General features: G+C 42.2%; 1 protein-coding gene across 1 annotated transcript in view; it reads left to right on the top strand.

Annotated features, from left to right (window-relative positions):
* Positions 1-4,655: 4,655 nt before the first annotated feature.
* Positions 4,656-22,387, top strand: part of LOC311136925 (FYVE, RhoGEF and PH domain-containing protein 4-like) — a 49,018-nt gene continuing 31,286 nt past the window's right edge. The window contains 2 exon segments of the mRNA XM_084171242.1: positions 4,656-4,865; positions 7,918-8,001. Of these exon segments, the coding sequence (XP_084027368.1) occupies positions 4,799-4,865; positions 7,918-8,001 (151 nt within the window). The 5' untranslated portion in view covers positions 4,656-4,798.

Below are 22,387 nucleotides of genomic sequence, written 5' to 3'. Positions count from 1 at the left end.
GGCCTCTGCCTTCCTCATGAAATTCAGGTATTTGCTGGCTGTGCTCGCAGTGTGTTTTCTCTTCCCTGGGAAAATATTTAGGCAGAAGTAATGACATGTACAGTTCAGGAATGATAAGGCACAGACTCCAAAGCAAACCTGAGGGTAGCCAGTGTGAATGCAGTTTTGTTCTCCAACCATGTATTGTCTCATCAAATGTATTAAATATTATCCAGCAAAGGCCAGTGTGGGGCCAACCAGATTTACCAACCAGATACACCAATGATGCAAATAATAAAGGTATTGGGTCAGAATATGATTAATTGAATCAGTGTGACAGTTTTTATATGTAAAATCCTAGATCCACATTGTCACCATGAATAATGTTTAGGAACAACCCTGCCATGACAAAAGCCCTCTGTGGATGAGATTGCCCACCCCTGTTGAAGACAGCTAAATTGTGTGATTAGGGCTAAACAAGTGAACATTGACATTACATTTACGTCATTTAGCAGACGCTCTTATCCAGAGCGACTTACATGAGCAATTAGGGTTAAGTGCCTTGCTCAAGGGCACATCAATAGATTTTTCACCTATTCGGCTCTGGGATTAGAACCAGCGACCTTTCGGTTACTGGCACAACGCTCTTAACCACTAAGCGACCTGCCGCCCCATTGGACATTGGACTGTTTACCAACCAAGAAGGGACCCTTGGCACCTGGGGGTGCAGGGCTCAGAGGTTGCAGGAGCATTTATTGTGTGGATGGACCCTGGGGGTGCAGGGTTTTGAGGTTGTGGCTTCCCTAATCGAGCACACATTGGTAGCTAGATAGTTTTTAGCCAAATTATTATGTATTACTGTGCTGATCATTGCTGCTCTGCATCATCATGGCTTCAAATATCGCTTTCTGATCCACTTTTGTTGTTGTGGTCTTATCTTTTTATATTCTTGTTTGATTTTTTTTTTATTGATTCCGATCTCGGCTAATGTATCCAATATTTGCTCAAAACCGCTTGGACATCTCCAACTGACCAATTTGCTGCTTCTATTATTTGTTTTCAGCTTTAGAGAGTCTGGGGCTCCTATCTGAATCCTATGGTTCTCCTCTTTGACCCTGTCCTAGACTCCTAGGACTAGGGCTGTTATGGTGACTGTATTACTGCCACACCAGTGGTCACAAGTCATGAAGGCAGTCAAATTTCACGTGACCGTTTAGTCACGGTAATTAGTCTTCTCCAAGCTCTGATGCTGCTAATGGTCATTAGTAGCTTACCAAACTTGCTAACTGCCTGGTACTCTAATCACTCTGACATCAATGCAAATGTAATTGAAAATCTAATCAAACACTTCATGAGAGCCCATGAGCTCATGTTCCACTACATTTCTATAGGCTATGCAATTGCGTGAGAACAGAGTGGTGGATCCCATCACCTTTCTTTAGGCTAGGCCTACTATATTTATTTCTCAACTTTCCTAAAATTAAGCACATTGCACATCAGCCTCATTGCGTAAAACAGTTTTTTTTTAATGCTGGTGGTTGTATTAATTTGGGATCTATCGCATCCCACAACTGTCCCAGAATGTTTGGAATATTTATTTATTGCACAGAATATAATAGGTCAACTTTTGTACTATGGGGGATAATAGATTGACAAAGGCTAGTGCTTTTGCTGTTCGTTAGGCCTACTCATCTTGTTGGCTGACGAAAAGTAAATGTTGACAGTTCTTCCAATATCTTCAATATGCACTTCAGAATTGGATAAGGGCGCGCGCAGTTGCGTCCCCGATGTGTCTGTCTTCACTTGTAGCCTGTGAGAAAGACCTGATCATGTGATGGAGAGCCATGTGAGGGAGAGGTGCTTCAGAGCACGCAGTACTCAGGGAGAAGGGAATTATCATTATTATATTCAACCCAAGGGCACAACGGCCACTGGCCGCAAAAGGCATGGATTTTTTTAGGGGGCATTACGGCCACACAAAAGGGATGCCGCCGGTAAATTCGAGGCATTATCAAGTGCTTGTCAAATTGTGAATGAGAGACTGATGAAGTGTGTACAGCCTGCGCAAAAAACTAAGCAGAGCTCATGCCTTTCATGCAACTTTTTTCAAATCATTAGAGTCACATCATGCAGCCTTACAATGTATTAAAAACATATAGCCCAACATTTGTAGAACAACTAAAGTTACATTAATAACTCTAAATTAAGCATATAGGAGGACCTATTTCTTTGTTAACCGCTCAACACAAAAGAGCTGCGTGTGTGCACTCCCTCAAATCGTTTGGAGAAAATATCCTTTGTATTTTATTCAGCTTTGTTCTATTGTATTCTTCATACTATAAAATAATGCCACGGAATTCTAAGCAAATCTTGTCTGCTAAATGAACTAGTGTAGCCCACAGCCATATGGTATAGCCAGATGAGGACCTAACATAAGGGCAACTCAGAGTATTCTGTTCTTCTGAAATAGACTACATTTTCTTCATATCATGTTTCTTTAGACCTGTCTCAAATAAATCATGGATTTATTGTGAAGGTGTAGGCTATATTACATGATTTATTAGACTGTTGGGGCAGGATGGAGGCCCATTGTGTGAGTGAGAGTGTGAGAGAGAGAGAGAGAGAGAGAGAGAGAGAGAGAGAGAGAGAGAGCCGATGGCTTCTGGTTGGGGTATGTACGTACGGTCACTGTGGGGACGACGTCATCGGTGCACTTATTGATGAAGTCAGTGACTGTTGTGGTGTACTCCTCAATGCCATCGAAAGAATCCCGGAACATATTCCAGTCTGTGCTAGCAAAACAGTCCTGTAGCGTAGCATCTGCGTCATCTGACCACTTCTTTATTGACCGAGTCACTGGTGCTTCCTGCTTTAGTTTTTGCTTGTAAGCAGGAATCAGGAGGATAGAGTTATGGTCAGATTTGCCAAATGGAGGGCGAGGGAGAGCTTTGTATGTGTCTCTGTGTGTGGAGTAAAGGTGGTCTAGAGTTATTATTTTCCTCTGGTTGCACATTTAACATGCTGGTAGAAATGAGGTAAAACGGATGTAAGTTTCCCTGCGTTAAAGTCCTCGGCCACTAGGAGCGCTGCCTCTGGATGAGCGTTTTCCTGTTTGCTTATGGCCTTATACAGCACATTGAGTGTGGTCTTAGTGCCAGCATCGGTTTGTGGTGGTAAATAGGCAGCTATGAAAAATGTAGATTAAAACTCTCTTGGGAAATAGTGTGGTCTACAGATTATCATGAGATACTCTACCTCAGGCGAGCAAAACCTTGAGACTTCCTTAATATTAGATTTTGTGCACCAGCTGTTATACACAGACCGCCACCCCTTGTCTTACCGGAGGCAGCTGTTCTATCTTACCGATGCAGCGTATATCCTGCCAGCTGTATGTTATCCCTGTCGTCGTTCAGCCATGACTCTGTGAAAGATAAGATATTACAGTTTCTAATGTCCCGTTGGTAGGATATCCGTGATCTTAGTTCATCATTGAGTACCTTGTAATGTTAGTGTGGGCATGACTAGGCCTATCACCTCTCTGACAAGACAGAGGGGCTCATCTGGTCCCTATCTCCCCCGACCAGCATGCACACTCTGATTGGAGGGATGTGACTGGGCATATTAACTATCTGGTCATAACTGTGTTTGTGCAGAGAAGTGATGCAAATGAGGGCTAAATTACTTACTTTCATAGCAGCCACATATAGCATCATCACTTTGTTCATTGCATCTACGCACTCTCCTCCTCTCACCTTTTCCCTTCGCCTGTGCACTTCAGTGCGCAACACAACAGCTGTCTGTGACCATGTGCAAAAACCTCTCCAAGCCAAACGTTCATACCATAACTGCTAACCGCTACACAGCGTACATCGTTGTCCATAGCCATGGGAAGTAGGGGTGCTGAGGGTGCTGCAGCACCACCTGAAACCTATTTTTTTTAAATATCATTTTTCACAAAAGTAGCTACATTAGCTAAGTAAGCGAAAGGTAAACTAAGAAGAAGGGAAAAAAATACAACTAAATATAGCTAGCTTTCTCTCTCTCTGATGCTTCTCCTTAATTTTTGAAGAAATTAATTTGTTCAAAACTGTTAAACTAGTGTCTCTCTCTGAGTCAACTACTCACCACACTTTATGCACTGCAGTTCTAGCTAGCTGTAGCTTATGCTTTTAGTACTAGATTCATTCGTTGATCCTTTGATTGGGTGGACAACATGTCAATTCATACTGCAAGAGCTCTGATAGGTTGAAGGTCGTCCTCTGGAAGTCGTCATAATTACTGTGTAAGTATATGGAAGGGGGTGAGAACCATGAGTCTCCTAGGTTTTGTATTGAAGTCAATGTACCCAGAGGAGAACGGAAAATAGCTGTCCTCCGGCTAAACCATGGTGCTACCCTAGAGGGTGCTGTTGAGGCTACTGTAGACCTTCATTGCAAAACTGTGTGTTTTAATCAGTTATTTGGTGTTGTGAATATATTTAGTATAGTAACTTTTAATGTTTCATTATTTTTATTTTATGAAATTCACTGAGTAGGTTGGTTCTCCCCTTCCTCCTCTGAGGAGCCTCCACTGACACACACACACACACACACATTAACTCCAGGCCCCTCCCCACCTGGTGACACCAGCAGCGTTCTGGGAACCGGTTGTACAATGACAGACTGACAGACAGAGAGGGCAGAGCATTGACGGTAAACAACACAAACGCATCAATACAGCAACAACCACCAGATGAGGAAACCTGCACCATAGGACCGGACCAAACAAACTAATATGTTATCTGCTTTTCTGGTCAAACTTGGGCTGTGAGGGATTTGTCATGGAGAGGCAGTGTACTACGGACAGGCAGGAGAAAACCCAGCCACACTGGAGAGGAGCTTACTCAGGTACTGTCCAGATATTATTGTTGAGTGTTTTCTTTTAATAACCTCAAAAACACACACACTGTCAAATATATCCAGTAATAGATGCTCTCTGCTGTAAAGAGTAGTTTTGTGAAGATGGGTTTTAAATTGTGAGTCTTGAGACAGAATAACGTGTGTATGGTATGCTGTATGTGTAGGCCCCCACAGTGCTTTATGGGGGTCCATAGTGCATCAGCACAGCACACATTGTACAGTTCGGTAGTAGGGTTTAGGCCTGATGACAAGTGATCTGTTTATCATGTGTAGAATCAGCCGAGCCTCTCACTAGTGATTCTCATGAAACCAGTTTTAACCATGTAAAAAAAAAACATGTTGCATCTGCAACAATAAACTATCATTCTGAAGACTAAGATGCTTAGTTTATGGCACAGTGTCTTATTTTAAATACATTTTACATTTTCGGCAGATTATTATTATTTTCACCCAAATTCTCATTACCGAAATGTGTCTGGATTAAATTCTTGGGTCATTTTATACAATTTTACTTAAGAAAAACCAAACTAATTTGAATAAAAACCCAAAATATGTTCCTGTTTGTCCATAAATCATAAAAAACTCCAGGACCTTAATGTGCTTCTTCTTGAGCCACTCCTTTGTTTGCCCACTGATCATTTCTTTGTCAGTGGGCAAACATACAAAATCAGCAGGGGATCAAATACTTTTTTCCCTCACTGTATAGCACTGCCTGGTCATATGGTGAATAGAGGTCAGAGAAGAGGAGAGGGGAAAGGAGGAGAGAGGATAGGAGAAGAGAGGAGAGGATGGAGAAATGTTCAGAGGCTGTCAAGTATGCTTGTCAATGATGCAGCAACTCTGCTCTGCATTTTGCTGACTGAACATTTAATTTAATTTGACACACACAGCAGTATATGGGATAACACCACAGCTCTCAGGTGGTTTGCATGTAATTTGCCCTGAAGGACATGATTATGTGGGTATTTCTCCATACAAAACATATCACTGATTCAAACATCCACACTATGCTAGGCACAGTTACTGTGTCAGACACCTTCATCAGAGCTTTGTATAGTCACTTGTGGGTTGCCTCTCTCGGTCCCCAACCCTCCAGTGGGTGTGTTTTCACGGCTGCTATGGCAACACAGCCCCCTCTTGGGGAAACAATAGCCGTGTGTAAGTCACGTGCTGGTGTGGGATGGAGGGGTCATAGTTGAGTGGGATGGGTTGAATGTCTGATGGATCGGTAATTCTTTGGATAAGCTGCTTGTATGTATGTATGTATGTATGTATGTATGTATGTATGTATGTATGTATGTATGTATGTACTGCTCACTGTACTACTCACTGCCCTGGATAGGAAACACACTTTCTACAATCTACACTAAAATGTGTGTGTGTGTGTGTGTGTGTGTGAACAGCTGGCAAGCCTGGCATGAGGAGTCCAGATGGTGGGTGGAGAAAGCCCTCTTTAATCCCTGCGGCAGGATATCACGCACGCACGCACGCACACACACACACACACACACACACACACACGCACACACACACCCCTCCATGGCCCCACACTAAGCATATCCACTCTTCCCCTAAATACTCAATATTCACTTTCTATGGCAGTTTCCACTGTACTGTACCATGGAGAATGTCCGGTTGATGTTAGTGTTAGACTTCAGAATCCTGACTGTTACTGTTGTAACGGCAAACATTGGGAAGTGGGTGCTGTTTGTGGTTAAAATAAAGAAAGATCAGACTTGCATGTGTGTGTGGGCCTATCATTGTTTTACTAGCATGGCTGTTTTCCCTTTAATCATTTATGTGCATATGAAATTGCTCTGGTGAGTGTCTTAGCTCTCCCTAGTGATATGCCCTACATATCAGTCTAACTAATTAGAATTAAATCTCAGAGGGATGGAATATTATTTTATTTCCAAACAAATAAAATAATAACTCTCTCCCCTCATGTGAACCAGAGGATCAGAATTGCCCCAAATATGCATATAGCTGCTGTCCAGAATCCTATAAAAGCTACACAAGAGATTCCAGAATTCGAAGCTCTCGCTCTGTCTGTCTGTCTCTCTCTCTCTCTCTGTCTGTCTGTCTCTCTGTCTCTCTATTCTATTAAATTCAATTCAATTCAATAGACTTTATTGACATGGCAAGTTAAATTACTTACATTGTCAAAGTATACATATAAAAAAAATGGTGGGACCAACAGCAATAATAATAGAAGTAGTGGAAATGGGATTACCATTAACAGCAACTACAACAACAATATTAATGAGAATAACAATAAATTAAAGCAATCGTAGTCGACCAGTCTCAACATGACTGAGAAGACACATTACATGGTATAAAAGCCAAAACAAAACAGGAAATATTATTGACATTACATCACTTTTCACTGGCTGTCCCTCAGGTTTTGGTAGGAGGACACATATTTGGCTGCCAAAATTGCACATTTTGGCTTTTCACCCAATAAATATTTGATTTTTTCTTCCTCTTTTATAGTTTCAAATTCTTTGTACTGAATGATAATTTTGGGAAAGAAAGATTCTCTTAGGTCTGAGTATTTGTCACAGTGTAATAGGAAATGCAGCTCTGTCTCTACCTCTCCCCGGGGGCAGAGAGAGCACAGCCTGTCCTCTCTGGGCAGCCAGGTTTGCCTGTGACAACCGGTCTCTATAGTCAGAATGTGCTCACTGAATCTGTTTTCCTCCGTTTTCTGTCAGTCACAGTGGTCAGATAGTCCCGTGTAGCTCAGTTGGTTGAGCATGGCGCTTGCAACGCCAGGGTTGTGGGTTTGATTCCCACGGGGGACCAGTATGAAAATGTATGCACTCACTAACTGTAAGTCGCTCTGGATAAGAGTGTCTGCTAAATGACTAAAATGTAAATGTGCTGTCTGTTTAGAGCCTCTCTGTCTCCTATTCAATAAATCATTGATCTCTATAAACTACTCCAGGCTGGTTCCTCTTGCCCCTGTTCTTTCCATGTTGGGTGTGTCCTCTACGTTATAGTAAACTTTATATATTAGCATTTGGTCTTGTCATTGCAGAAAAGAAAGGCAAGCCCAGCTGTTTCCAGTCCAAGAACACTGATGAGGAGGCCTGTGTCGGGGTGAAGATCGAACACACTAAAGGTGGACTTCACCACTTTCTCACTCTCAATATCATTATCTCCTCTTTTAATCTTGCTATCTCTTATCTCCCCTCTCTACTACAATTATTTTCTGTTCATTAGCTACTGTTGTCTACTGTACTAAAAGAGGTTAACTATTTAACATTTTGAGAAATAACAGGCCCTATAGTGCTGTGTAGATGTGAGCATGGTGTACTGCTCATTGTACTGTGGTTTCCTTCGCTAAAAGCTCTTTCCTCCTTCCTTCCCCCAGCCCGAGGTGATAACACTGTCAGTGCTTCTTAGTTTAACCAAGTGTAGTTGTGTGGTGTTAAGACAATGCTGCATGTGAGCATGGGTGTGTGAGGACAGAGTGTATGTGTGTGTGGGACAGAGTGTATGTGTGTGTGGGGACAGTGTATGTGTGTGTGGGGACAGAGTGTATGTGTGTGTGGGGACAGTGTATGTGTGTGTGGGGACAGAGTGTATGTGTGTGTGGGGACAGAGTGTATGTGTGTGTGGGGACAGAGTGTATGTGTGTGTGGGGACAGAGTGTATGTGTGTGTGGGGACAGAGTGTATGTGTGTGTGGGGACAGAGTGTATGTGTGTGTGAGGACAGAGTGTATGTGTGTGGGGACAGAGTGTATGTGTGTGTGGGGACAGAGTGTATGTGTGTGTGGGGACAGAGTGTATGTGTGTGTGGGGACAGAGTGTATGTGTGTGTGAGGACAGAGTGTATGTGTGTGTGGGGACAGAGTGTATGTGTGTGTGGGGACAGAGTGTATGTGTGTGTGGGGACAGAGTGTATGTGTGTGTGGGGACAGAGTGTATGTGTGTGTGGGGACAGAGTGTATGTGTGTGTGGGGACAGAGTGTATGTGTGTGTGGGGACAGAGTGTATGTGTGTGTGGGGACAGAGTGTATGTGTGTGTGGGGACAGAGTGTATGTGTGTGTGGGGACAGAGGTGTCATCACACACATTCATACTGTGCTACATAGTCCTTTTTGTTTAGGGCAGAGAGAAAATGAAAGCAATAGTGCTCCCATCCAGATTAGATGTGCGGAGGGCAGTGGAATGCATGCTAGACTGTAGAAACGCTCCCCTCGGCAGCACACAGGTTCACAGACAGAGAGTGTGTGTGTGTGTGGCTTAGAGCAGTAATGATGTATGAGTCTCTCCCTTCTGTGCCACACTTTCTCTGTCTTTTTCCATCTACCCTCCTCCCTCTCTTCTCATCTACCAGTCTAACCCCCTTTCTCTCTACATTCGTCTGTCCTTTCCCTCTTTTAATTGTATTTCTACGTTTTCCCCTGTGCTTATCTGCCCTCCCTCCCTCCCTCCCTCCCTCCCTCCCTCTCTTCCATTTTTTCCCCAGTGAGGGTAGCCTATCATCTAAAATTGGGCTGTGAATTAGTGGATGAGGGGAGGGTTAATCTGAAGAAGGTCTGGGTGGTTCAACACAGCCACTTAATCCCAGGCCTTACTGTAAATCCTCCTGTCTGTCTCTCTTTCTGTCTGTTGTAGTGGGTCATCTGGTCTCCGTGTCTCTGGGAGTTCAATATGTAACTATTACTCTAACACTGGGTTTAACTCTCCTTTTCGCTACAAGGTGATTCCACGCCAGCGTAGTCTGAAAATATCTCTGATTGTTCTGGCAATTCTCACATAGTAACTTCATTTGGAGGAACAAACCCTTTTTGAGAAAATCATGATGAAAGTGGCAATTTTAGGCCCTTTTTAGACCTATACATGCCTCCTGTAAGACCCTATGATCCGTGAACAGACAACATATTAGTGTCATGATACTCCTTATAGTGTTCTCTCAAATATGGAGTATGTCTAGATTCTGAAATAAAACCTTTCACATTAATTTATTAAACATTAAAAATATTAATATTAATATCTCAAAACTACTGTTTTTGATTTTGCTTATTTGTAGACATATTTTTTGTAACAATATACTCTTCAAACACGTCAAATTTCCAGAGTGGGCTCTCGTGTACCTTTGAATGGCCAGGTAGCAGATAATGCAAAATGTTGCAGGTTTTTAGGCAATGTTTTTTTTTTTGAGTCTTGAGGTCAAAAACATTGTTAACCGGGAGTGTCTCCTTGGTAATAATATAGTAGCTACCATAGTATTAAAGCTATGCATTAAGAAAGCATGTAATGAGATACCTGCAGAGAGGAATCCCTACTGGTCAGACTGGTTAATAAAGTGATGGAAGGAAATGCCTGCCATTCCCTCCATTCTCCAAAAGCTGATGTCAAAGGGTGTGGGTGTGTGTGTGTGTGTGTTCATTCAAAATGTATATGCATACAACAGAACAGTAGATGTGTTAAACTGCCCATGTATGTGTGTGTTAGAATAGAATGCTGGTTTCCTGTGCGATACAGTAGGTTCTGTCATGAGCTGATTGTTAGAATCTGAGAACCTGATATACTGTGTGTGCGTGCTCCATAATGACCAAGCAAAAACAGGTTTTTACACATTTTTGCTAATGTATTAAAAATAAAAAACTGAAATATCACAATTTATCACAAGTATTCAGTACTTTGTTGAAGCACCTTTGGCAGCGATTACAGCTTTGAGTCTTCTGGGGTATGACACTACAAGCTTGGCACACCTGTATTTCGGAGTTGCACAGCTATTTTCAGGTCTCTCCAGAGATGTTAAATCGTGTTCAAGTCCGGGCTCTGGCTGGGCCACTCAAAGACATTAAGAGACTTGTCCCGAAGCCACTCCTGCGTTGTCTTGGCTGTGTGCTTAGGGTTGTTGTCCTGTTGGAAGGTGAACCGTCGCCCCAGTCTGAGGTCCTGAGCGCTCTGGAGCAGGTTTTCATCAAGGATCTCTCTGTACTTTGCTCCGTTCATCTTTCCCTCAATCCTGACTAGTCTCCGCTGAAAAACATCCCCACAGCATGATGCTGCCACCACCATGCTTCACCGTAGGGATGGTGCCAGGTTTCCTCCAGACTTGACACTTGGCATTCAGGCCAAAGAGTTCAATCTTGGTTTCATCAGACCAGAGAATCTTGTTTCTCATGGTCTGAGAGTCCTTTAAGTGCCTTTTGGCAACCTCCAAGCGGGCTGTCATGTGCCTTTTGCTGAGGAGTGGCTTCCGTCTGGCCAGTCTACCATAAAGGCCTGATTGGTGGAGTGCTGCAGAGATGGTTATCCTTCTGGAAGGTTCTCCCACCACCACAGAGGAACTCTGGAGCTCTGTCAGAGTGATCATCAGAAGAATCTTAGTGATTCCAAACTTCTTCCATTTAAGAATGATGGAGGCCACTGTGTTCTTGGGGACCTTCAATGCTGCAGACATTTTTTAGTAGCCTTCCCCAGATCTGTTCCTCGATACAGTCCTGTCTCGGAGCTCTACGGACAATTCCTTCGACCTCATAGCTTGGTTTTTGCTCAGACATGCACTGTCAACTGTGGTACTTTATATAGACAGGAGTGTGCCTTTCCGAATCATGTCCATTCAATTGGATTTACCACAGGTGTACTCCAATCAAGTTGTAGAAACATCTCAAGGATGATCAATGGAAACAAGATGCACCTGAGCTAAATTTTGAGTCTCATAGCAAAGGGTCTGAATACTTACAATTGAAGTCGGAAGTTTACATACACTTAGGTTGGAGTCATTAAAACTCGTTTTTCAACCACTCCACACATTTCTTGTTAACAAACTATAGTTTTGGCAAGTCGGTTAGGACATCTACTTAGTACATGACACAAGTAATTTTTCCAACAATTGTTTACAGACAGGTTATTTCACTTATAATTAATTGTATCACAATTCCAGTGGGTCTGAAGTTTACATACACTAAGTTGACTGTGCCTTTAAACAGCTTGGAAAATTCCAGAAAATGATGTCATGTCTTTAGAACATTCTGATAGGCTATTTGACATCATTTGAGTCAATTGGAGGTGTACCTGTGGATGTATTTCAAGGCCTACCTTCAAACTCAGTGCCTCTTTGCTTGACATCATGGGAAAATCAAAAGAAATCAGCCAAGACCTCAGAAAAAAAAATGGTAGACCTCCACAAGTCCGGTTCATCCTTGGGAGCAATTTCCAAACGCCTGAAGGTACCACGTTCATCTTAACAAACAATAGTACGCAAGTATAAACACCATGGGACCACGCAGCCGTCATACTGCTCAGGAAAGAGGCGCGTTCTGTCTCCTAGAGATGAACGTACTTTGGTACGAAAAGTGCAAATCAATCCCAGAACAACAGCAGAGGACCTTGTGAAGATGCTGGAGGAAACAGGTACAAAAGTATCTACAGTGCTATGAAAAAGTATTTGCCCCCTTTCTAATTTTCTCTACTTTTGCATATTTGTGATACTGAATGCTATCAGATCTTCAACCAAAACCTAATATTATATAAAGGGAACATAAGTGAACAAATAACACAACAATTACATTTTTATTTCATTTATTTCATAAACAAAGTTATGCAACACTCAATTCCCCTGTGTGAAAAAGTAATTGCCCCCAAATGCTTCCTGTAGTTGTTGATCTGTCTCTCACGTTGCTGTGGAGGAATTTTGGCCCACTCTTCCATGCAGAACTGCGTCACTGAGTTTGTTAACTCAGTGACGTGTGGGTTTTCAAGCATGAACTGCTCGTTTCAAATCCTGCCACAACATCTCAATTGGGATTAGGTCTGGACTTTGACTAGGCCATTCCAAAACTTCCAATTTGTTGCTTTTTAACTATTTTCATGTAGACTTGATTGTGTGTTTTGGATCATTGTCTTGCTGCATGACCCAGCTGGGCTTCAGCTTCAGCTCACAGACGGATGTTCTGACATTCTCCTGTAGAATTCTCTGATACAGAGCAGAATTCATGGTTCCTTCTATTAAGGCAAGTCGTCCAGGTCCTGAGGCAGCAAAGCATCCCCAAACCATCACACCACCACCACCATGCTTGACCTTTGGTATGATGTTCTTACTGTGGAATGCAGAGTTTGGTTTTCGCCAGGCATTACTGGAACCATGTCGTCCAAAAAAGTTATACTTTTGATTCATCTGTCCATAGAACGTTCTTCCAAGAGTCTTGATGATCATCCAGGTGCTTTTTGGCAAACTTGAGTCAACTTTTTGGACGAGATGGGTCCCATTATGCCTGGCGAAAACCAAACACTTCATTCCACAGTAAGAACATCATACCAAAGGTCAAGCATGGTGGTGGTGGTGGTGTAATGAGAGTCACAGTCCATCAGTAGAACATACTGTAGTTCTTGCCCTCAAGAGCAAAGAGATCTATTCCTACTTTGCCCCATGGTCTCAACACCTCTTTTTCCTTAACCCACATTGGCTCTTTGCTCTGTTTTGACCTGTATTTCTGGCATGTCTGCTCTATATCAGCATTAATCTTGGGCCAAAAAAACACTGCTTTTGCACGTCGTTTTGACTTTTCCATCCGTAGATGGCCCGTATATCTGGTTTCGTTTTGAGCTGTCAAAAGCTCTGGACAATGGTCTGCCATTAACAATTATTTCCCTGGCCTGTACTCGAGTTGCAAGTCCATAGTTTTAGAAAAAGTCTCTGTACCCTTGGTGGTGTGTACGCTAGATCCTTCTTTGCAATAGTAACCAAAGGTTTATGATCTGTTTCGGCCCACACTGTTTTACCATAGATAAACACATGGAATTTCTTATATACATATGACAGTTCTAATGCCTCTTTCTCAATCAGAGCATAGTTAGTTACACTCAGAAGTTGTCAGAGCCCTGGAGGTATATGCGACTGGGCGCCATCTAGTGCGATACTGCTGTAACAACACTGCACCTAAACCTGCTTTAGAGGCATCTGCTGAGACTTTGGTTTTGCGCTTTTCATCATAGAACCTCAGGACTGGAGCATGCATGATTTAATGCCTTGAGCTCCTCAAACTCTTTCTGGTGATTACTGTTCCAACATCTCCCGCTCTCCAACTCCTGTGCGCAGGCTGCACGTCCCCCAAGTGGTCACGTGGCCTCCTATGCAATATGCCACAGGAAGCTACTCTGAAAATATAGTTTAGCAAGCTACTAAGTTCTTCACCCTGGAAGAAGTTAAGCACTTAACTAAACTTACTTTGAAAAAGTAGTTCGCTACATCCAAACTACTTAGTGAAAAATTATCATATGCAAATCTGAAATGTCATAGACTATAAATTGCAAGAACCGATAACTTTGGGGTCATATGTTTGTTAACAGAATGTTAAATTTAGCCTATTAAACACAAAAACAATATTTCAAGTGAGAATTTACGCAGGTCTGATACCAGAAAATAAAGGAAATTATGGCCTACTTCTCCCAGATTTCTATGTAGAGTGTAGTTCCAGTAGTTAGCTACACCGCTACATGGCAAAAAAGTAATTAACTACTGAAAACACTACCTAGACTTGAACTTAGTTCAACTAACACTAAGCTACTGCAAAATGTAGTTACAATACTAGTTCAACTACATGTAACTTAGTTAACTACTCCCCAACACCGTGTGGGTGGCTAACTTTCTGTGTCTTTCTCTCTCTAGTCTCTCACTGTCTCCGTCCTTGTGCTGTGTGTGTAGACAGCCTGAGAAAGAAAGAGACTGAAAAGGGGACTTTTACTTTCATAACGAAATTAAAACAAATCAGATCAGCAAAAGGAGCATGAGGAATTTGGTAAAGACTTTAATTAGGTTAATGTGGAAGGTGTGTGTGCATTGTTTTATGTGAGTTTGTTTTAGTGTATGACTTAAGGTATGATTTGTTTTATTTGTGTCTCACTGCTGTAATCCTTTCTATATTTGATTAGAATCAAGATCGGACCAATTTAATCCTGATCATATTGGATTGTACCCTGGGTTCATCTCTATATTATACGACCCTCCATGTAGGCTAGTAGGCCTAAAGTGGTATCTCAGTCAAGGTGTTACTGAAGTTGATTAGTTATTATTATAAAGGACTTTGGGCTGCTATATGTTCATCAACCCTCTCTCATTTCATTCTAATTCAGCACATTATATTACATTTTATTGAATTACACATCCTTTCAGAGCCAATTCACCCTTGGTTCCCCTTATCACTGCGATGATAGTGCTATGGGGAAGTGTGCTTGTATGTGTTTGCACATGTGTGTTTGTGCACTATGCACTCGGTCAGTGTTTTATGTCCCTCTAGTTGTTTTGAGAGAGAGAGAGAAGGGGGATGGAGGGAAGGAGAGTGGGAAGGAAGGAGTCTTCCCCTCGTTTCTCCGCTGAGCTGAGTCACTTAGCTCTGAGCTGCAGTGCCTGCCTGGGAGGATTGCGTGTTACTGCCAAACTTTCCCTACTACTCCTTTGGGAGGTTTGAGCTGCCTTGTCTGTCCTGTAAGGATTTCCTACTGCTCTGTAGAAGAGGCTTTGGGTGAGTTTATTCTCATGTTATGTCAGTTCTTCAGCTTGTCCCCTCCTCTCTCTCACGTTTTCTTAGATGAATGTGCTATTGTGGTTGATTTACATCTATTTCTGGAGTTAGACTATTCTCATAGCTGTCGCCCTTTGCACTGAAAGTATTAGATAATGTCACAGTATTTAATCATTGCAGGCAGGAGTCCAAGGACGATGTATGGATTGTGGATGTATTCACTTTAAAATCTGAATTCCTTCCCTTTTTCTTGTATGCGCTCACACAACCCTGCTCATAACTGGAAATCACTGAGAAATCCTCATACCACCCATTTTGAATCCCAGGCAGATTTGATTATAAATACTGTTAGATATGCAGTGTGCTGAGAGTGGGGTGTCCTCTTGGGGCACAGGGCTCTGGTCTATTTTAGGTTGGAAGTAAAAGCAGTAACTTAGACCATGGTTACAGTTATAGTCTGAAACTGTTCTCAGACACGCCCTTCTCTGGGTGGTGGCTGGGTGCAGAAAGACAGGTGTGCCTATTGTTTTTACTCACAGCTCTCACTTGAGTGTCGGGGACACATGTTGTCTCAGAGAGAGAGCGACTCTTATCTGACACTCCAAACCGATCGAAATCTAGCATGCATCGGTCAGAAAATTCATTCAAATGCTACGAATTGCCGGTTCACCATTTCTTGTGCTATGTATTAATTGGCTATGTCAGCTAAAAATTTTGATAAATATTGATACATTACTATTTCAAATACTTAGAATCTGGAAAATGTACAGGTGATTTCAGATTAAAAGTGATGCCCCCCCCCCCCCTCATATGGATCAGTTTAGGTGTCTACATACGCCATAGACTTATACATAATTTACACACACGCGCACACACACACACACACACACACACACACACACACACACACACAGAGAGAAGTCAGCTCAGACAGATCCAGCTCAGAGGCCCAGCTCATGAGCTCCATCAGCAGCAGAATTAATGTGTTTATGCAACATATGTTAGTGCATTGAATCGCATCGAACCGAACCGAATCACATCGACTCGTTCCTCTAATCAAACCGAATCGTTTCAAACTAAAACGTATCATTCCTGTATCGTATCGTAGCCCATGTATCTAGATACGTATCGAATTGTCTTAAAATGGAAAGATGCACATCCCTAATTATACCACAAATTAGATACAGCTTTTTCAAGCATCCACTTAAAAACAATATATATTCCTAGAGGCATCGTGGTTGGTCGATCCTGTTATTTTCCCTCTCTCTCTCTGTGAGGTAAAGGATGGGGATACGCTGCTCTTATCTCTGATTACAGAGAAAGTGGTTTTGTTAGATTGATACATTCCTTCATCCTCTCTGAGCCTGGTTGTATTGGTAAACCTGCATTCTTGTGTGTCTGTGTCGGCAAGGACAGGGAGGGGTCTTCTAAATGGAGGAGATATATTTAGTAACACCAGCAGCACACTGGAGGCTTTAACACACAGACCCTGACCTGAGGTAAACTTTTTTTTTTTTTTTTTTTACGGATCTTCTGCACTCTTCCTCCTCTGCTCTCTCCGGATGTCATGAAAGATTAAGAGGACAGAGTATTTGGCCTATTTTCAGTTCTCTGCACCATGGCAAGACTCCTCTGCCTTTTAATACAGTGATAGAGTTCAGTACTGCGGAGAATATTTTTCATGTGTCATTATAATTTTGTTAGATGCTAGATAAATGTCTTTGATCATTTTCATTTGATCATTCTTGAGGATTTACTTATGACTGTCTTGAGTGAAGTGAATGCCATGATTTCCATCAGAGTTGGTCTAAACGTATTTTGAAACAAGCGAATGCCCACAAGCTTGTTCTCCCTGCCTGCTCAATAGTAAAATATGTTGTAGTGTTGAGAAGGTTCGGCCCAGTTGCCATGGTAGCAGGTCTCCTACAGTGTAAATCAAGGACAGAGCCTCAGGTGGGATTGTGTTCACCTGAGCTCTGCATTCACTATTAACTATTGGATTTAGCTGCGAATTTTCAATATTTGCTCACTTTCCAGTTTCTACAGAATTCTGTTAGGCCTTCTACCCCAGGCTCAGAAGCTCGCCTTGCAAACATCCATATTCACTTATTCTAACTGATGTGGACTAATGCGGTTTTAAATTGGAATCGGAAGACAGACTTTCAAATAAAAGAGAAGAATAAAGGAATTGAATTACTGTAGTCATGTGTGATATCAAAATTGCAAAAACTTTGGCTTGGTTTGGTCTTGTGCGGTTGTGGTCAGTGTGTGTGTGTCAGGGTTGGGGTCAATTTAGTTTCAATTCAGGAAATTTGATTTTACATGAAAAGCTTACTGGAGTCAATCTATTAAACAATAGAGTATGGATGCTCTATTCTGAAATATTGAATTGCAATTTCAATTTACTTTCTGAATTGACTGAATTGAAACTGAATTGTGTGTGCGTGTGTGCGCGCATGCGCATGTGTGTGCATGTGTGTCTGCTTAGAGAAACATGAATGCTCAGACTTAAGGCTGTTTGAATGGGCCCATCTCCCACGAGGCTGTCATACAGATGCCTGACCATGTTTACATCAGCCACAGCAACAGACCGCTAAGCCCCCTCCTCCCCGGTGGAACTCAAAGAGGAAGAGAATGAAAGACCCTACAACCCAACCCAAGCACTCCGTTCTGCCACCTCTGGTCTCTTCGCGGTCCCTCCCCTACGGGGTGTCAGCTCAGCCCAGTTAAATCTCTTCTCTGTCCTGGCACCCCAATGGTGGAACCAGCTTCCCCATGAAGCTAAGACAGCAGAGTCCCTTCCTACTAGAACTGACTTTGCTGATAACTACTTTATTGAGGGAAAATGTACTTGCTACGACTGTGATATGTGGTTGTCTCACCCAGCTACCTTAAAATTAATGCACTAATTGTAAGTCGCTCTGGATAAGAGCGTCTGCTAAATGACTCAAATGTAAAATAAATATGTATCTCTGAAATAACCCAGAAAGGGGCCCTTTGTGCTGCCTAACAACTTAATGTCCACATGCTTTGGTTTAGCAGGGCGCTGGCTGCTAATTTGCATGGTGGTCTGTGGCGGGCCACTTTTAATGAGAGGAGGCCTGTGTGTGTGTGAACGAGGAGCAGCTGACCCAGAGACAACAGAACGAGGTAGCCATGCTGGCAAATGCGAGGGCCGGAGGTCCATACACTCCACTCCATTGATGTTTACTTCAGTGATATACAGTACTTACAGAACTACAGTGCCTTGCAAAAGTATTCATCCCCCTTGGTGTTTACAAGCTGTAATTTAAATTGATTTTTATTTTTATTTCATGTAAATGACATACACAAAATAGTCCAAATTGGTGAAATGAAAGTGAAATGAAAAAAATAACTTGTTTTAGAAAATTCTAAAAAATAAATAACGGAAAAGTGGTGCGTGCATATGTATTCACCCCCTTTGCTATAAAGCCCCTAAATAAGATCTGGTGCAACCAATTACCTTCAGAAGTCACATAATTAGTTAAATAAAGTCCACCTGTGTGCAATCTAAGTGTCACATGATCTGTCACATGATCTCAGTATATATACACCTGTTCTGAAAGGCCTCAGAGTCTGCAACACCACTAAGCAAGGGGCACCACCTAGCAAGCGGCACCATGAAGATCAAGGAGCTCTCCAAACAGGTCAGGGACAAAGTTGTGGAGAAGTACAGATCAGGGTTGGGTTATAAAAAAAAATCTGAAACTTTGAACATCCCACGGAGCACCATTAAATCCATTATTAAAAAATGGAAAGAATATGGCACCACAACAAACCTGCCAAGAGAGGGCCGCCCACCAAAAGTCACGGACCAGGCAAGGAGGGCATTCATCAGAGAGGCAACAAAGAGACCAAAGATAACCCTGAAGGAGATGCAAAGCTCCACAGCGGAGATTGGAGTATCTGTCCATAGGACCACTTTAAGCCGTACACTCCACAGAGCTGGGCTTTACGGAAGAGTGGCCAGAAAAAAGCCATTCCTTAAAGAAAAAATAAGCAAACACGTTTGGTGTTTGCCAAAAAGCATGTGGGAGACTCCCCAAACATATGGAAGATGGTACTCTGGTCAGATGAGACTAAAATTTAGCTTTTTGGCCATGAAGGAAAACGCTATGTCTGGCGCAAACCCAACACCTCTCATCACCCCAAGAACACCATCCCCACAGTGAAGCATGGTGGTGGTAGCATCATGCTGTGGGGATGTTTTTCATCGGCAGGGACTGGGAAACTGGTCAGAATTGATGGAATGAAGGATGGCGCTAAATACAGGGAAATTCTTGAGGGAAACCTGTTTCAGTCTTCCAGAGATTTGAGACTGGGACAGAGGTTCACCTTCCAGCAGGACAATGACCCTAAGCATACTGCTAAAGCAACACTCAAGTGGTTTAAGGGGAAACATTTAAATGTCTTGGAATGGCCTAGTCAAAGCCCAGACCTCAATCCAATTGAGAATCTGTGGTATGACTTAAAGATTGCTGTACACCAGTGGAACCCATCCAACTTAAAGGAGCTGGAGCAGTTTTGCCTTGAAGAATGGGCAAAAATCCCAGTGGCCAAGCTTAGAGACATACCCCAAGAGACTTGCAGCTGTAATTGATGCAAAAGGTGGCTCTACAAAGTATTGACTTTTTTTTTGGGGGGGGGGCTCAAGTTCTGTTTTTTTGTGTTATTTCTTGTTTGTTTCACAATGAAAAATATTTTGCATCTTCAAAGTGGTAGGCATGTTGTGTAAATCAAATGATACAAACCCCCCAAAAATCAATTTTAATTCCAGGTTGTAAGGCAACAAAATAGGAAAGATGCCAAGGGGGGTGAATACTTTTGCAAGCCACTGTATACACTGGCCACTCTGTCGTGGAGAGGGTCCGCATTTCACTGTGGGTGAATACATGGAGGTGATTTACAGCAGAATGACAGGGTGTTTGACATGTTAATAACAACCTTTATTATTTACTATAGAGGGTTTTACTGACTCTCTCTACAATCACTAACATAGCGACTTGATTTGGATGTGGAGACTTGATTGTAACCAAAATGTGTCATATGGCGCAAAACATGTTCTAAATGTTCCCTTTAAAGTGATTGCAGATGATGTCAAGCATGTAATCAGCCGAGTTCTTAAGGCCAGCTCTAAAATTATACACAAAACTTGGGCCGTGTTTAGAAAGTCACCCCCAGCAGATCGTTGGGCTATCCTAGTCAATCATTACTAGACCATTTCTTGTAAAAGCCTTGTCTGTAATTGAAGCAGAGCTATAAAAAAAATTGATTGAGTGTAGCCCTTTCCTGCAGTCGAATGACCAAAGCGCCCTCTAGTGGTCTCATGGGAGGAACGTTATTAATATTTTCATAATTAATCAACATGATTTATTATTTTTACACCGGAAGTCTGGTGTTTCTATATCGGTTTTGTTATATTTCAGTCTTCTGTGATGTACATAAAGAGCAATATTGGGATGTAAACTCAAAATTGAATACATTTCAACTATATCTGACATGGTACAGGTATCATCTTTGTTTTAAGCCCATAACCATGTGTGTGGGGTGTATAGTTTTGTCATATACAGTACAATGTACATTGAGTATAACAAACATTAGGAACACCTCCCTAATATTGAGTTGCACCCACCCCTTTTACAGGAGGGGGTCGCAGTTCCGGAGCGACCCACTAGGTGTCATCCTCCGACAACCTTAGGCACCTCCTCACTCACAGTCTGGACTAATCATTATCTTATTAGTGTCACCTGTGTATTTATGCCCTCACTTCCCTGTGTTCCCTTGCTCAGTTGTAATGAGAGTGAAAAACCCAGTAACGTTGCAGTTCTTGACACACTCAGACCGGTGCTCCTGGCACCTACTACCATACCCCGTTCAAAGGCACTTAAATATTTTGTCTTGCCAATTCACCCTCTGAATGGCACACATAGACAATCCATGTCTCAATTGTCTCGAAGCTTAAAAATCCTTCTTTAACCTGTTTCCTTCCCAGGTTGAAGTGGATTTAACAAGTGACATCAATAAGGGATCATAGCTTTCACCTGGATTCACCAGGTCAGTCTGTCATGGAAAGAGCAGGTGCCCTTAATGTTTTGTATACTCAGTGTATATAGACTGTAGATGTTTTGTGGTACTTTCGTTTTGCTGTTTTAAGATTAGTATGATAAATGCTAGACAGGGTAAACAGGGGACTTCCTTGTTATGATGAGTGAATCAGACTTTTTATAGCAGTATTGTGAGTTGAAGGTATGCTATAAAAAATGATAATACTTTTAGAGGAGGGACAGTGATTTATTTTAGAGATTGAGGAGATTGCGTGTATTACAGCATTTAGGTCACATTTCAATGTTTCATAGCACTAGGATGGAATTTCACTTCCATGTTCTTTCAGTGAACTCAACATCATTTTCTCTGTAGACTTACTGACCATGGAGCAAAAAAAATTGCTTGCATCATCAAATGCAGTAATGTAGGCTCTGCAGCACTAAGAATGGACAGCCTCTCAGAGACAATGGACAATGTTACACATTGATTATACTGTATAGCTGCTGAGTGAAGGTTTGTGTGAGTGTTCACACAACTGACACATGTGAGTTCTTATTATACCTCAGTGGAGTTAAGTCATGTTTTTACATGACTGCACTTAATGGAGACTTCCCAGAATGATGAAGCTCTTTGTGTCTCTATAATGTAACAATACCACCTGTTTGGCCTCAGCAACACAGTGCCATGTATGGTGGTGTTACCTTAATAGGCATGGCTGTGCAATTGTATAGACTTGACTGTGGAGTGTTTCTGACTATAGACTTGGTGTAAACGGTCCTATTAGTTAAACACACTGGAGTGAAGATGGACCATCTGTCACCAGCTGGTTAGACCAGGCTCAGTGCTGTTGATAATCAACTGGATCATTAGCCTGATAATGAACTACATGGAGACTCCAATGTTCAGCCATGGGCAGGGGTGAAAGTAGATTTAATTTATTCCCGGTATAGGACCTCATA

The sequence above is a fragment of the Coregonus lavaretus genome, assembly GCF_964263955.1.
Source record: "Coregonus lavaretus genome assembly, chromosome: 11".
Classification (NCBI taxonomy): domain Eukaryota; kingdom Metazoa; phylum Chordata; class Actinopteri; order Salmoniformes; family Salmonidae; genus Coregonus; species Coregonus lavaretus.
Note: the sequence above shows the minus strand (reverse complement) of the source record. Positions and strands in the feature narration are given on the sequence as shown.